The sequence below is a fragment of the Ranitomeya imitator genome, chromosome 6 (assembly GCF_032444005.1).
Source record: "Ranitomeya imitator isolate aRanImi1 chromosome 6, aRanImi1.pri, whole genome shotgun sequence".
NCBI classification, from domain to species: Eukaryota; Metazoa; Chordata; class Amphibia; order Anura; family Dendrobatidae; genus Ranitomeya; species Ranitomeya imitator.
In genome coordinates, this window is record NC_091287.1 from 80,221,429 (window position 1) to 80,237,855 (window position 16,427).

The 16,427-nt window shown below is 38.5% G+C and overlaps 1 protein-coding gene across 1 annotated transcript in view; it reads right to left on the reverse strand.

Annotated features, from left to right (window-relative positions):
- The window catches only part of LOC138641968 (ATP-binding cassette sub-family B member 5-like), a 189,792-nt gene that overhangs the window by 3,676 nt on the left and 169,689 nt on the right, over window positions 1-16,427 (reverse strand). Inside the window, exons 18-24 of the mRNA XM_069729813.1 lie at window positions 14,508-14,612; window positions 12,759-12,836; window positions 12,601-12,684; window positions 7,585-7,788; window positions 6,569-6,669; window positions 5,663-5,803; window positions 373-529 (exon numbers count right to left, since the gene is read on the reverse strand). Coding sequence (XP_069585914.1) covers window positions 373-529; window positions 5,663-5,803; window positions 6,569-6,669; window positions 7,585-7,788; window positions 12,601-12,684; window positions 12,759-12,836; window positions 14,508-14,612 — 870 coding nt within the window. The remainder of the gene's footprint in view (window positions 1-372; window positions 530-5,662; window positions 5,804-6,568; window positions 6,670-7,584; window positions 7,789-12,600; window positions 12,685-12,758; window positions 12,837-14,507; window positions 14,613-16,427) is intronic.

Sequence of the window (16,427 nt, forward strand, 5' to 3'; positions counted from 1 at the left end):
GGATAGTTCATGAATTTTGTGCAAAATAAAAAAAAACGCAGGTGTACAGCTATCACTCCAGAAATGGAGACTTGAGTACATTTGTAACAAATGTCGTGTCCTTACGAAACGTTATAAATAATGAATCAGGTAAAAAAAAATTAAAATCTGAATGTAAAATTTACTAAAAAAGGCACAGATGGAAAGATTAATATGAAGCAAACAAAAAAATCACAAAAAAAACAACTACAAAAGGGTGTAAAAGCAATAATGAAAAATTCACATATTTTTCGCTGGACTAGCTTAGAGCTTATCATCAGCCTTTCTCATCTGATAGATAACAAGCAATCAAGCAAATGTAATCATGTAATTTATTTTCTAATAAATGCTTACTGGTTTTTTTCCTTGTAAACTGTAGCTGTCAATAGCTGGTTCTCTATCAAACAAAGCGAAAAGATGGGAGGCTGCAGATTTGGCTTTGGCATAGTCAGGAGCAAATGATAATGTTTGGCCTACTGCGACGGCTCCATAGGTTAAAATGATGAATACACTGTTCAAGAAGACAAAACAACAAAGCATTAAGGGTTCGACTGTATATTGTAATATTTATAGCACCAATTCAGTATTTTGTACTCTGGAGTGGTGCTACTAATGTTAAGTCCCTGCCCCAAATCTTATGCATAACCATCTTCATCTCTTATCGGTGCCACTCCTGTCGGTCTCCAGCAGTTTATGACCTGTCAGATTGCACCAGTGTTTGCTGGAGCAACCCAGACGTCACTTTTCAATGCAAGTCTATGAGACTGTTGTTCTAGCTCTCATAGACTTTAATTGAGAGTTTGTGACCATTACCTTTGACTTCCGGTCACTAAGAAGTTGCAGTCACAAGAAAGCACCATGGTACCTGAGCAACATTGAGAAGAGCTGAAGAAATTATATTAGTAGCACCACTCCAGTACTGCAATAAAAACACACTGGAGTGGTGCTAAGTATATTCCCAGACATGTTTTATAGAGTCTTTTTGACAAGTTAAGATAGGGAATACAGTGCCTACAAGTAGTATTCAACCCCCTGCAGATTTAGCAGGTTTACACATTTGGAATTAACTTGGCATTGTGACATTTGGACTGTAGATCAGCCTGGAAGTGTGAAATGCACTGCAGCAAAAAAGAATGTTATTTCTTTGTTTATTTTTTTTTTAAATTGGGAAAAGTCTTTTCAGAGGGTCATTTATTATTCAACCCCTCAACCCACCAGAATTCTGTTTGGTTCCCCTAAAGTATTAAGAAGTAGTTCAGGCACAAAGAACAATGAGCTTCACATGTTTGGATTAATTATCTCTTTTTCCAGCCTTTTCTGACTATTTAAGACCCTCCCCAAACTTGTGAACAGCACTCATACATGGTCAACGTGGGAAAGACAAAGGAGCATTCCAAGGCCATCAGAGACAAGATCGTGGAGGGTCACAAGGCTGGCAAGGGGTACAAAACCCTTTCCAAGGAGTTGGGCCTACCTGTCTCCACTGTTGGGAGCATCATCCGGAAGTGGAAGGCTTATGGAACTACTGTTAGCCTTCCACGGCCTGGACAGCCTTTGAAAGTTTCCTCCCGTGCCGAGGCCAGGCTTGTCCGAAGAGTCAAGGCTAACCCAAGGACAACAAGGAAGGAGCTCCGGGAAGATCTCATGGCAGTGGGGACATTGGTTTCAGTCAATACCATAAGTAACGTACTCCACCGCAATGGTCTCCGTTCCAGACGAGCCCGTAAGGTACCTTTACTTTCAAAGCGTCATGTCAAGGCTCGTCTACAGTTTGCTCATGATCACTTGGAGGACTCTGAGACTGACTGGTTCAAGGTTCCCTGGTCTGATGAGACCAAGATCGAGATCTTTGGTGCCAACCACACACGTGACGTTTGGAGACTGGATGGCACTGCATACGACCCCAAGAATACCATCCCTACAGTCAAGCATGGTGGTGGCAGCATCATGCTGTGGGGCTGTTTCTCAGCCAAGGGGCCTGGCCATCTGGTCCGCATCCATGGAAAGATGGATAGCACGGCCTACCTGGAGATTTTGGCCAAGAACCTCCGCTCCTCCATCAAGGATCTTAAGATGGGTCATCATTTCATCTTCCAACAAGACAACGACCCAAAGCACACAGCCAAGAAAACCAAGGCCTGGTTCAAGAGGCAAAAAATCAAGGTGTTGCAGTGGCCTAGTCAGTCTCCTGACCTTAACCCAATTGAAAACTTGTGGAAGGAGCTCAAGATTAAAGTCCACATGAGACACCCAAAGAACCTAGATAACTTGGAGAAGATCTGCATGGAGGAGTGGGCCAAGATAACTCCAGAGACCTGTGCCGGCCTGATCAGGTCTTATAAAAGACGATTATTAGCTGTAATTGCAAACAAAGGTTATTCCACAAAATATTAAACCTAGGGGTTGAATAATAATTGACCCACACTTTTATGTTTAAAATTTATAAAAATTTAACTGAGCAACAAAACTTTTTGGTTTGTAAGATTTATGCATCTGTTAATAAACCCTGCTCTTGTTTGAAGTTTGAAGGCTCTAACTTATTTGCATCTTATTAAACCTGCTAAATCTGCAGGGGGTTGAATACTACTTGTAGGCACTGTAAATACTGTACATTTAAACAAAACCAAAGAAATGTGCCTGCCTATTTCTTGGGTTTTGCTTTAGTTTCTTGTACTTTGTACATACAAGGATGTGGTTCTCCCTTTTTGGGCTGTGCATTCCGTCTATATAGCTTACCGTAGGCAGGCGTTGAAACACTCAGGTTTGGGTCCTTCTTTGCCCTAGTCTATTGTGAGGCCTGCTGGCACGTAGGGAGATAAACTGCAAGAGTTAGGGACCATCCTGATTGTGTACACCTTGTGGTTGGATGACTTTTACACCTTTTTGATAAAAATAGCGTCAACTAGGTTCCTTATATTATTAACGTGTACTATTACTATTACTTTTTATTTATTTACTGCAAGGCATTTGCTCATTTGTTTTTTCCTCAGTTCAGACATACATTTAAGTAGCTAAGTCAAACTTGATATCACTCCTGAACAGATTTAAAACTTCTATGTCAAAGCATTTGCTCATTGAACCACTTAAAGGAGAACCTATTATCAGGATTTTATATCCCACGCCAGTGGAATGTTAGTAAAGGTGCCTTAATGCTAATGAAATCCTAACCTTTCTGGTAGTTGATATTTTATACTAATGAGCTACAAGTGCAGTGGGGACTTCTAACTCTCCTGACCTCTCACATCATTCCCTGGAGGAGGAGACGTCGCAGGGAGGAGAATATCACTGGAGCGAGAGAGGCTTCAGATCTACCATAGTTCTTCAGCATTATTTTCATATCCATTCAAGCAATGATTTCTCAGTACAGGAGGAACAGACTGGCCATGTAAGGATATAAGGATATTACTCCAATCTTTAGGTGCACGTAGCTCTTTCAAATGGTTTGGGGTGGTGGTGACAGATTTCTCTTAGGGAGGACATGTACATTTTTGTAAATACTTACCTTGCTCATTAGGCAACCATTCTGGACCATTTTTTCTTCTAGAAATCTGAAGCAGATTTTTATTTCCTTAAAAGGTCACTAGATAACAAGGGCTTGATCATTAATGCTTAAACTTGACATTACTCTTGTACCATTGAGTATGAGCCCGTACTCTCGGAAGAGTTTGCAGATCTTCTAGGCACATATCAAATCCTCCCCAAAACCGGAGAATGTAATGGAGTGGAAGTGGAAAAGGCTGAAGGAGGCATGGAAGAATTATAAATGGGAGTGGAAGAGTTGTGGAGGGGTCTAAAAAAGGGGGATTGCTACAGGTGAAAATTTTTGCATGAAGTGTGGGGTAACATTTCTCCAAACAGCTGTAAAGTAGGGCTACATTTACTTGTTATGCTGCACTATGCACTTAACCTGAATATTCCCCTGTTAAAATGATTTCTTAGGATCAGAATGGCTACTTATCCTTAGCACAGGTCATCAATATTAGATCATTGAAGTTCCATTTCTTGGCACTCACCTCCATCAGATATTTGAAGGGGCAATGGAACTTGTGCAAATGCTGCATCCTTTTCAATATTTACTTTGTGCCGTCTACCTTCACACTATAGTAGTAGCATGACTGGGTATGGCAATGCTATCCCACTGAAGTAAACTACAGAATTGTATAGTGCAGCCTGCCCTTTGCTATTAAGTAAACAGCATACGAGTAGATTGCACAAGGTAAATATCGAGTAGGTGGCACTACTGACCATTCAAACCCTTCTGACAAGCCATGCAGATCTTTCATAGAAATGAATTACAGTGTACCGAGATTCCGAGGTTCACAAGTCCACCAATCTGTTTTGATGGTCTGTCCTAACAGCAGACCCTCAATATTCAGAGAGCTCCTTTGACCCTTTCCTGAGAAATAATGTTCCTGAAGGAAACTGAGTTTGTAACAGCAGTGAAAACGCTGAGCTCTGCTTGTAGTTGTTAACCACTTAAATGGAACAGTGGGATTTCCAGAGAACAGTTCCTCACACTCATCACACACCTCAGCAAAGCAATAGCAGAGTGCCAGTGAGTTGCCCATGGTAGCCAGGGGGCTGCCATAACATATTTCTATCAAGTCTGCGGATGGTGTTCATAGAAGATCATGATTTTTACTACATAATGCAATGCTATAGTATGGCAATATACAGTAGAAGCAATCAGATGACTTTAGATATCCGTCCCTGAAAGGGAATATAAAATAACGTATACAAAAATTTGAATCACCCACCTTTTCGCAAATCAAAAATAAAAAAAGTAAAAAAAATAAAAATATGTAGTATAGCCGCAAACGGAAAAGTCTGAGCTATCAAAATATTACATTAATTAACCTGAACGATAAACACCATTATGAGAAAAAAATCAAAATGCCAGTTTTGCAGTTTACTTGTGACAGCACATCCTCAAAAATAACGCAATAAGAAGTGATCAAAATGTCATATATATCCTACCATATCAATCGCTTTCATTTTAAAAGAGCGGAATATGAAATTAAACTGCCCGTTGATTCGGGGTTATGTGCAACGACAAAGGTCATTTTTCTTTTACACATTTGCCCCAGTATTTTTGGATATCAGGGAGTACAGCACATGATTAGGATTTTCTTCAACAGGGATATGCAAATTGTCTCTTCAGAGAGGAAGAGGACTAGAACTCCAGCACCACCTATTGGAAGTAGTGATCCTAAATGATAACATAAACTTTAATGAGTCTTGTAGTATGACTTGGGATAAAAGCCAAAGCAGAATCTCAATTTACAGACACTGTGTTTCAGCATGTTGCCCCTCATCGGCGCAAAGTATGAGATCTGATTTGGCTGGGTGAGAGGCTCTGGACTGGGATGTAAGGGGCAACGTTTCTTCTTGTGCAGCTTGCCACTCTCCACAAGGAGAAATGTTACCCCTTAGAACTTTAATAGGCAGAAATATTTAGTTTGGTGCCCTATCCTTATATCTACATACATTGGCAGCTTAGGTTGTTGGCAAACTCCTGACTCCCAGGACCCCGGCTACATGACCTGACCGCCATCTCATGACCATGCTCCTAAGAAGACTAAAATCAAGAATTATGGCATCAAACCACTAGACAATTCACATTATCGTACATGTTGATACTTACAGCATCACTTCTTCCACATTCATCCTTCCCACATTTATTAAATAAGCTCCAAAGCGGTAACTTGCTGCATAGGCAAAATATATAAAAGACTGACTGCATGCAAAGCAAATCCCATATATCTGGGCCTTTTTTTGTGCATTCCTACACAGTGAGATGAAAAGAAAAAAGATGCGATGCATTAATGGTATCGTAGTAGAAAGACAAGAAGAAATGAGCCGACCCTGATTGGTAGTAGAGATAAATATGTAGAGCTCTATATTAGGATCTGTCACTTTCCTAAGTAATTACATACAGTAGCTGGTCATTTTTATGGAGAGGTTATGTCTGAATTTTTCTTTTTTTTTTTAATAATTTTTTCTCCCTTTCTTTTCCAGCGCTCATTGGTTTGAAGCATTATTACCGTTCACTGCACAGTCGCTGGTCGGGAGTGCGGAATGCAGGAAAAGTTAATAAGCGATATGAAACTAAATTTTTTTACATTTATAGTCGTTTTATTCACATTGCTTGGATTAGTTAAAGTCCCAACGATGAATCAAGTTAAATAATAAAACCTTTGCTTCACAATCTGTAGAAAAAAAATTATAATAGGAAAATGAATACTTTTTTCCTAAGTATCTCAGCCCAATTTTGGCTTCAAAATACTATTGATATAATAAAAATGACCAAACCTGCAATTTATTAATAAGTCCAAACATGTTTTACAACTCTCTGCATGTTCACGTAACACCTGATTTCATCCACAAATTTGTGCTGCATTTCTTTTATCTAAGTGAGTGCTATGCTAATATATTATTTTAGTATTATTTGAATTTACTATTTTCCATTATTTTTAGCTGGGACAATATTTGTAACACTTTTAGTATAGATAGAATGCATAAAATTCTTTAATGATTGGAGATATCAGACCTGTATGGTTTCTGTAGACTTTCAGTATAATGGTTCTCAAATGTTTTTTCTCTTGTTAGGGACACAACTGTTCGAATATTGTCTACAGCTTCAGTTGCAATCTATTAATTGAAACATGGAGGAGAAAATATATTGAAAAATCATGTAATACAGGATTTACATTTAATGGGAACCTGTCATGTGAAAATGTTATCTGATCTGCAAGCGGTATGTTATAGAGCAGGAGAAACTGATTATATTAATATATATTTTTGTGGTAAAAGTTTCCGTAAAACTTGCCTTTTATTCATTGAGGGGTGTTTGTCTGCATATGAGCCCCATGGGCGGTCCTAATCATTGATTAAGTCTTCCCTGTATCACTGTGCATGCAGATACAGCTGTCAATCACTGAGTAGGAACGCCCATTGGACTCATACATACAAGCAACAGGGGTTTCAAGGAATAAAATATAAGTTATATTGAATCTTTTACAACCAACCTATACGTCTTTCTGCTCAGCTTCTCCTTCCGTAGACCATGCTGTCCACAGGTATACAACTTGACTGGTTCCCTTTAAGGAAGTGGAACACACGTATTTAGGCCAGATATTCATGGTCTGTGTATGGGTTGCAATGTCATGACCTGAATTCAAGAGTCTCATATATGCTCAAGAGTCTCACACATGAGGCTGCTAAGTTTGAGTCAGGAGACCAACTGTCCATCACTGAACCATTGATGTCTGTCATGTAAAAATGGCCTTATGTTGGTTATAGTCGGTGCAAACAGTTTTCTACAGGGGTTCACTGATATGTCATCTACTTTAGAACAAGACCTCAAAAACTTAGTAGATGTGTATAACACTGTGCTCAGTTAATGAAGTTATAGTTCTGTTATAATGGTGGCGTCATTTTATAACAAAGTTATTGTAGTTGTGGAACTAGTAGGACTTAACCAATATTTTTAGCATGGAGCAATGAAGTTAGCACAGAGAGCAGAGAAATCCTTCACACTATTGGTAAAAGAACAGTTATAACAACCTTTCCAGCGTCTTGAAGATCCTTTTTATCACGATTAGCAAAGCCAGTAAGTGCTCGGGTTTCTAGTAGACCAGTAAATACAAGGACTGGAGTCATAGCGAGAACCATCAAAGTCATCTCCCAGCCATAAATAAAAGCAAGTATAACGGAAAGTCCCATACTGGCAAAGTTCTGTGAAATTAAACCAAGCCTGGATCCGGTAGCCTAAAAAAATTAAATAAATGTAACTCACATTCTTCAAGAAACCAAATAACAGCCAATATATGAAAAATGTAATAAAGACAAATGTGTTATCTGAGCTGTGATAAGCAGCATTTGGGAGGGAGGGGTAAACACACACTGCCCCACAAAATACCCTGAAAAACGCCCAGTTGGATTGCGAAGTAGAGAATTCACATAGTGTGCTCCAAGAAGAAACAACTGTGAATATCTCTGCACTGGAGCAACTCAGCACAAAATGGGAAAGAGCTGCAGAATCAGGAGAACTCAGATGTTTAACAAGGTATTTAAGTGAAATATCCTCTTTAATACAAATGAACATTATATATCATCTTGTCCAAAATACTGCAATACAATACAATCTCTTATTTGCAGTGAAGGAGTGGCTAAACATGTGACAAGATAAGAAAATAGTTTAGCATTTCTGTTATGTTGCAACAACCAATCCCGTATATTATGCATACAGGACAAGGAAGAGATCTCACAAATTATCCATAAAACCAATATTTTTATTCATCCAAATTTTAAAAAATGCATAGAAAGCAAAATGCCCCCGGAAGAAGCTGGCGGCAAAACGCGCGTCGGGGTGAGGGGACGCTTGGAGGAGCACCATTTCCACAGTTAATTACCTTCTTGTATATTATTAGCTGGGTTTTGTATGGCTAGGTTAAGTCTCTTGGTACAATAGGGACTTTGGATTAACCCACTTATTGCCTTTGGCCTGCTCCTGTCTTACCATATTCAGTGGCTTATAGTATACATACCTGCTTGACTTGTGATCTTTGTCTGGATCCCCATATAAACTTGACGTTCATATTCATAATATTATTTATCCTGTGGAATGATTATTTTATTTGAAGGGGTTTGCTCGTTAGCAGCTTTTTTTGTACTGATACCGTATGCATTGATTAACATCATAACTATGTACCCATTAAAGATTAGTATTTGAGCCATGATCTCCCTGATATATCCTTCATTTTACTGCTATTATTATTTTTCACCCCTACTCTGTTGATATTATGCTCAGCGTCCCCTATAACAGCATTTTGCTTTTTATGTATTTTTTAAAATTTGGATTAATAAAAATATTGTTTTTATGGATATTTTGTGGGATTTCTTCCTTGTCCTGTACGCATGATATACGGGATTGGTTGTTGCATTATCTTTGAAGTGCCCCTGTAATATTGGACATATGTTAATCTAATTTCTATTATGTTATAGACATAAAGGAAATCAGAAAATACCTGAACCCAGGCATGTTGCATGCTACAATTGTTTAATTTCCTGCCTTTCGATGTTAATTTGTCACTCCCTTAGAATGTTGGCTACTATACACAAATAAAGTCACAAACATTGGACCTCATACGGTGATTGCTACATGTTCCAGGAACACAAAATAAAGGGTTGTACAAAAAAAGATTCTCGGACCACATTTAGTATTGTCCGCTTGGGTTTACCTAGCATAAGAAACAACTAGGGTGATTAAAGGGACCATGTCAGCACAGAACGACTGTTCAAGCCTAGTGCAGGCTCTTGTTGCTTCACAGCAGGGACAAAAATGTAAATACACCTTCACGCCTGCTTGTTTTCCCTTAATTTCCACCCTTCCCCCTTCTTTGATTGACAGCTCTGATTTCATAGAGCCAAAGAAAGGCGAGGAACGATGGAAAACAAACTGGTGGGAACGTGTATTTAAATGACAACAAATCAGAAAAAGTCCAGCTCAACGAACCCTATAGGTTACATGACGCATGGCATCAATTATTATATTATTTAAATTATGCACCAAAGGCCTGTAATTGGCTTGAACAGTCATACTATGCTGACAGAGTCCCTTTAAAGGGACTCTGTCAGCTATAAAAAAGGGTATTTACCTGCAGATGTGCAGATATTGTGGTAATCTTTAGGTAGATGCCATTTCAAACATGTTTGACTGTCTAACTGGAATGGCAGCTACAGGGAGAAAATAAGCTGTAGTCTCCCTGCAGCTGCACTCTACAAGTCATCAGGGTGCTACTGGCAGTCAGCAAAAGTATAATCACTCCCCTGCTCTTTGACAAACAGCTTGCTCGACAGCGAGTGTGCAGACCGTATTGTTAGTCAAGGTACATGTGAAGTGATTACAATATATTCTAAGAACAGATTCTTACAGACCCCAGTAGCACCCCAATGACTGTAAGCGTGCAGCTGCAAGGAGAATGTCATTTCATTTTCTCCCTATACCCGCTCTTCCAGTTAGACAACCAAACATTTTTTAATTGGCAAATACTTTTTTTAGTTTACAAATTCATTTTAAAGTACTTTGCAACAGATGTGATCAAGTCACAACACACGTTTGAAACCTCCTTCTCCAGAGATGTCATAGATCTTTCACCGATCACAGTATTAATATACTGTATGTACAGTATACATGATAGGCACAATATGGTATGTTCCCACAATCCTGAACTAGTATGTTCGCTGCGTCCAAAGTGCTGCATTCTATTAAAGTGTTCACTGAACCATGCGAATTTACTGCATTCAATACGTTCTATTGAGGCCATTTTTGTTGTGGAGACCAGGGTCTCCGCAAGAGAAACTGACATGCTGTGGTCTTGAAAGACGCGCCGCATGTCAGTCTCCACGGGTGGTCCGCAGGTGCAGATGCATGCATAGTGGACATGGGATTTCGAGAAATTCCATCCACTATGATGTAACATCTGGCCTCTATGGGTTGACGCTGCATAAATAAGCAGTGTCAAACCCACAGCAGTTCCTCATCGTTGACACATACTCTATCTGTGGTCATCAGCAGCGGTAGATAAAATACAGTTCCTGCATGACTCATGACATTGCTGCTCAGATAGCCTGATGTAATTGTTGATATAGAATGTTTTTCCTCTCTGTTCTACATTTTGTTTAGTATTAACAAGTCTTATAGTTTCATATTCAAGGTTTCATACTTGGCCTAATATGTTCTTATCTCATATGCAATGTTCTGAGGTTCTGAGAAAACTGTGTTATGGGTACATGATAAATAAAAGTTATTATAACATATTTGTCAGAGAGGGGCACAAGGGAGATTTCCAAATGGGAACCACATTGTTTGTAAATGGTATAAGAAGAAATGTTCACAGAGAAATAAACAGAATTGTTTTGCTCCCCTTTTTCCCAGAGCCATAACTCTTTTATTTTTCCGTCCTCATAGACGTATGACAGCTTGTTTTTTGTGGGAAGAGTTGTACTTTTGAAATACATCATTCAGTGTTCCACATAGTGCACTCGAAAATGGGGAAAAAAAGTGCAGTGAAATTATAGAAGGTCTTATAACATATTTGGGAGATTTCCAAATGGAAACCACATTGTTTGTAAATGGTATAAGAAGAAATGTTCACAGAGAAATAAACAAAATTGGTTTGCTCACAAGTGTGTATTCTTTTCTCTGAGCGCTTGTTATTTGGAGGGCCAAGTCTCCCCCTTCACGACGTGCCCATTTTCGTTTCCATTTTTTCCCTCCCCTTTTTCCCAGAGCCATAACTCTTTTATTTTTCCGTCCTCATAGACGTATGACAGCTTGTTTTTTGTGGGAAGAGTTTTACTTTTGAATTACATCATTCAATGTTCCACATAGTGCACTCGAAAATGGGGGAAAAAAAAGTGCAGTGAAATTGTGAAAAAAACACAATTCTGACATTTTTTTTTTGGAATATTTTTCACACTGTACAATTTATAGTAAAAATGGCCATGCAATATGATTCTCCTAATCAATAGGATTACAGCGATACAAAACATGTCCAGTTTTCAGATTTTTTTTTTACACCACTAAAATAATACGTTTTAAACATTTTTTATGGGAGTTGCGTCTCCATTTTCCTAGACTCGTGACATTTGTATTTGCTTGTTACAGCATTTTTTTGTGAAATTGTGGTGACCCAAAAAACTTAATTTTGGCATTCTTGAATTTTTTCTATTTACGATGTTTACTGATCAGGTTAATTGCTTTTATATTTTGATAGATCAGACTTTTTTGAATGCAGCGATACCAAATATGTGTATTTTTTTTAATATCTTTATTTTCACTGGGTGGAAAGAGGGTGATTTGAACTTTATATATTTTTCATATTTTTTAAAACATTTGTTTAAATTTTTACGGATTTTGTTAGCCCCCTCAGGGGCAACCTCAGCTTTGCTTCATATAGCAGTCTCCTTTGAAGCTCTGCCACAGGCAGGGATTTAAAGGAGTTCCGTCATGACAGTAATGGTGGCCATCAGTTGATCCCCGGCTGTCACAAGTAAGTACAAGTGTGCTCGTCAGCAGGTTAACAGCAGCTCCTTGCTACAGCTCCACTCCACCTGCGATTGTTAGCGACAGGTCTTGGTTGTAATTCACAGCCATCGCCTGCCGGGTGAACCCCTCCATACACCTGCTTCCGACTTGCGCCGTATATATAAGGCGCATGTCGTGAAGGGGATGATTTGGCCTCACTGGTGTTCCTGTAATCTTACTATAGTAGGAACAAAAACAGCTACAACATTGTGTTATGCACATAAAACGTTGGGGGTCAGCTCATTTATTTACCAAGATATATCAAGATATATGTTAAGTAGAAGAATTCATCGGTGAATCTCAAAATTTTTTTCCATTTTGGTGATTTGAAACAAGTAAGGTGCTAAAAGTATAGTCCAAGTCTTAATTCTTAGTTATTGCCTTTGGTTAATCCCTGTAATTTATGACATTTTTAATCCAGAGTGTAAAATGTGCAGAGTTGATTGCAAACTAAAAAGAAAGCAAAATGTAGAAACCTGATTGTTACGTACAGTTTGAATCTGAGAAGCATCAGTAGAGAGTCTGGTTGTTAAAGCTCCTGTGGTATTTTTCTTGTCATCAAACCAGGATATTTCCTAGCAAGTAAAAAAAAATATTGATATTATAACCCGTACAGAAGAAGATATTGAACCTTCATGTTGACACTAACCTGACGCAACATTGCTTTGAATGCCAAATGCCTTAGACGCATGGTGAGAACTTCTCCTGATCTTCCAAACATGAAACCCTGATCAGAAAAAAACATGAATTATTTAAAGAACAATGTATTTAGAACAATGAGTAATTCTACAGGGTGGGCCATTTATATGGATACACCTGGGTGGGCCATTTATATGGATAAACCTAAATAAAATGGGAATGTTTGGTGATATCAATTTCCTGTTTGTGGCACATTAGTATATGGAAGGGGGAAACTTTTCAAGATGGGTGGTGACCATGGTGGCCATTTTGAAGTCGGCCATTTTGGATCCAACTTTAGAAATGGCCCATACAGATGTATCCATATAAATGGCCCACCCTGTACAATGATAAAATTGGATTAAAAAGAAAGTGTGACATTGTCCTATCTGTGGACAGCATGGTATAGAGAAGGGGAGCTGAGCAGAAAGATATAAAGTATGTCAGAAAAGATTTAGTATATCTTGTATTTTATTCTTTTAATTCCTTGGTGTTTGCATGTATATGAGTCCAGTGGGCGGTCCTAATCAGTCATTGGCAGCTATTTTAGCATGTCTAGTCATACTGGGAAGATTGGCAATCTCTGAGTAGGACCGCCCACTGGACTTATGCATACGAACATCAGGAATTTCAATTAATAAAATGCAAGTTTTACTGAAACTTTTCCAACAAAAGTGCATATCAATTTCATCAGCTCCTCTTTCTTACATCTTACCTGCAGATCAGGTACGAGTTACAATGTGACAGGTTCCCTTTAAGACAATATAATACTAATAATAATTAGCGGAAAGTGCACAAACCAATAGATTATATAATAAAAATATAAAGCAAAATCTGAATAGACGTAAAGGAATTGTGAAAGACAATTTTTTGTAATCTGTAGGCAGCATGAGTTAGAGGTTAAAACACAGATTTCAGCAATGCCTCTCTTATCAAGCTCTGTGGTTTTGGTTGCTTGCAATGATTGTGATATGTATGTACCTCACTGCCTATGGACATTATATATACAGATCCTTGGGAGGGCGGGGTTAATGCCAGAAAGATGCCAGTCATAGAATTCGGCTCTGTGTGGTTTGTCCTTTGTGCTCTGAATTCAGACATTCTGATCTTCTGTTGCCGGACCCTGTATTTGCCTATTGACTACCCATTTCTCTTACACCTTTTGCCTTGTCATGCTCTGTCCTTGAAATTCTGACTCTGGTCTGTAACCTGACTATGCCTTTGTCTCTTCCCTCTGTTTATAACGTACCCTCCTTGCTCTTGACCTTGGACTCCTTGGCTATCCTGACTCATGGCTTGTCCATGAGCAGTGACTCTGTGTCACAGATTCACCTTCAGTCCACAGCACTGAGCATGAGCTCTCTGCTATAAAGAGTGAGATTGAGCATACGATAACTTGAGACATCACGCTATTCAGAGTAGAAAGATCACTTTCTGTGTTATGGAGTGATGACATGCCTCTAGGCTTCCTGAGAACTTTAAGTCGGGTTGCTTTCCACTGATTTTTCAACAGAAAATATGCAATTTGCATGCCAAGCACAAGATTGCATGGTACATAAATTACTTTGATTAATGATTTTTTTCTAATAAATTATATTTGGATCATATGTTATTTTTGTCATTACTAGCAAGCTAAAATAGAAAGTAGTGGTGAAATCTGATGAAAGATACTTTTTAAATACAAAAAAACTGGGTTTATAGAAAAGGATCATCAACTTACCTGTAAGAAGTAAGTAAAGAAAGACACAAAACCAATTACTGCAAACATTATACAATATAAATTGGATTCTCTTTTTATTCTATCCGGATCATCATATCCAAAGAGCTGTCAAAACAGGAAAAATAGTTATCATCCAGGACGTAGAAGACAGAGGAGAAAGAAAGCCTCAGCATATAGGAGCAGATCTGAAGGTGGGTAATAACAAAACATCCTGCTTACGGATAATATGGTTGGCTGGTATCTTTTTTTTTCTGCACAGTATGATTACATTATAATTTATTTCCAATTCTCTTGATTATTTAAAAGTTACTTTATAATTTTGCCAGTTTCTTCTATTCAACGGTTGTAAAAGAAATCCAAATATAATCCTTTTCACATCATGTACATGAGATTTATTCATCCCTAGGTCTTCTTACATCAAAAGGAAGATGGGAGCATGACTACTACCATGGATCTCATGTACATCATGTGATTGGGTGGCAAAACGTAGGTAGGGCTGATGACTGAGTTTGCCTCTGGAACTTTCATTCTTAAATGCTTTTAATACTGCAACTTTTGTGAGTAAGAAAATAAGGCCAAATTCTTGCACATTTCATGGCTCTATCCCACTAGTGTCTCTGATTCTTAAAGCTTATTTACAGAGATAGAAGGAGAAACTGTAGAAAGATTAAGGCAGAGAAACTGGCATTCAACCAGGATGTTTGACAATTTCTATGGTCGTATTGGGTGGCAAGTAGAGACATCTGGAATTCTGTATTCCCCATTCTTTATTGAGTTGCAGCCCATAAGACTGTTGGAATATTGTAAGAAAAGGAACGATGGTGACTCTGTCCTAAAAGTTTTGTGGCTTTTCAAAACGTTGTTGATTCAGCTGTGGTCAAACACTGTGTTGTGTTGTTATAGTGCTTTGGCACAAAGCACTATATTGTTATTTTACACTTGTTCTTGGATTATTCTATCCATCACTTTTCATTTGTCTCATGCTGTCATCTGTAGAGGACTGAAACCAATTAGGTCTTCTGTGTAAAAGCTAGAGCAGCTCTCTGACATCTACTGTAGAATCAAGAGGGTCATATGACTAACTCAACTCTTCCTTAAGAAGAAGGGCATGCATCCTCTGTCACTCTTTACATGGTTACCAGATAGGAAGTTATCATGATGTGTGTGCTGCATTTGCAGGATTAATACGTTCCGGAGAGTATAAACAAGACTTTTTATCTACTCCAACGCATTTTGGTGGCGTCTTTATCAGGGTTAAAGAAAACAAAGTGTGAATGTAAAACCTTGTTTAAAACATTCTCATTAAACACAGTGTCTGCAAATTGAGATTCTGGTTTGGCTTTTATCCTAAGTCATGTGACAAGGCTCGTTAAAGGGTCGACATTGACTGTTAGGATTGCTACTTCCAATAGGTGGCGCTAGAGTTCTAGTCCTCTTCCTCTTTGAAGCGACAATTTGCATATTTCCCAGAGGAGCATTGCGGCTTTAAGACTCCTCATCCTAGCATGCTTAACATGTCACTCTCCGCAAGGAGAAACTATACTTCATGGATCCTCATTAATCCCGCAACCCACACATCATGACAACCTCTGATTTGATAAATTGCTACCTAGAAGAAACTTTCCTTGAGCCACGAGGCTGCAGCAATTGCATATTAGGCTTCTATAAGTGGTGAGTCCTCACGCAATCCTCACAGGTGAGCGCTACTCTCACTCTCACCACTACTCTGCTGCTTACGGAACTGCCCTATCTGTGCACTTCTGTTCCATTCGCAATTCCTCACTCTTTGCATGGTTTCATTATTCTCCTTACTTTAAGTTTGAAAGGATATTCTAATCTAAAGAAAATATGTCTTGGTCACATGTTAGCTTTAAGGTAGGTATATGAATATGTGAACTACAATAGTATTATTACTAGTAT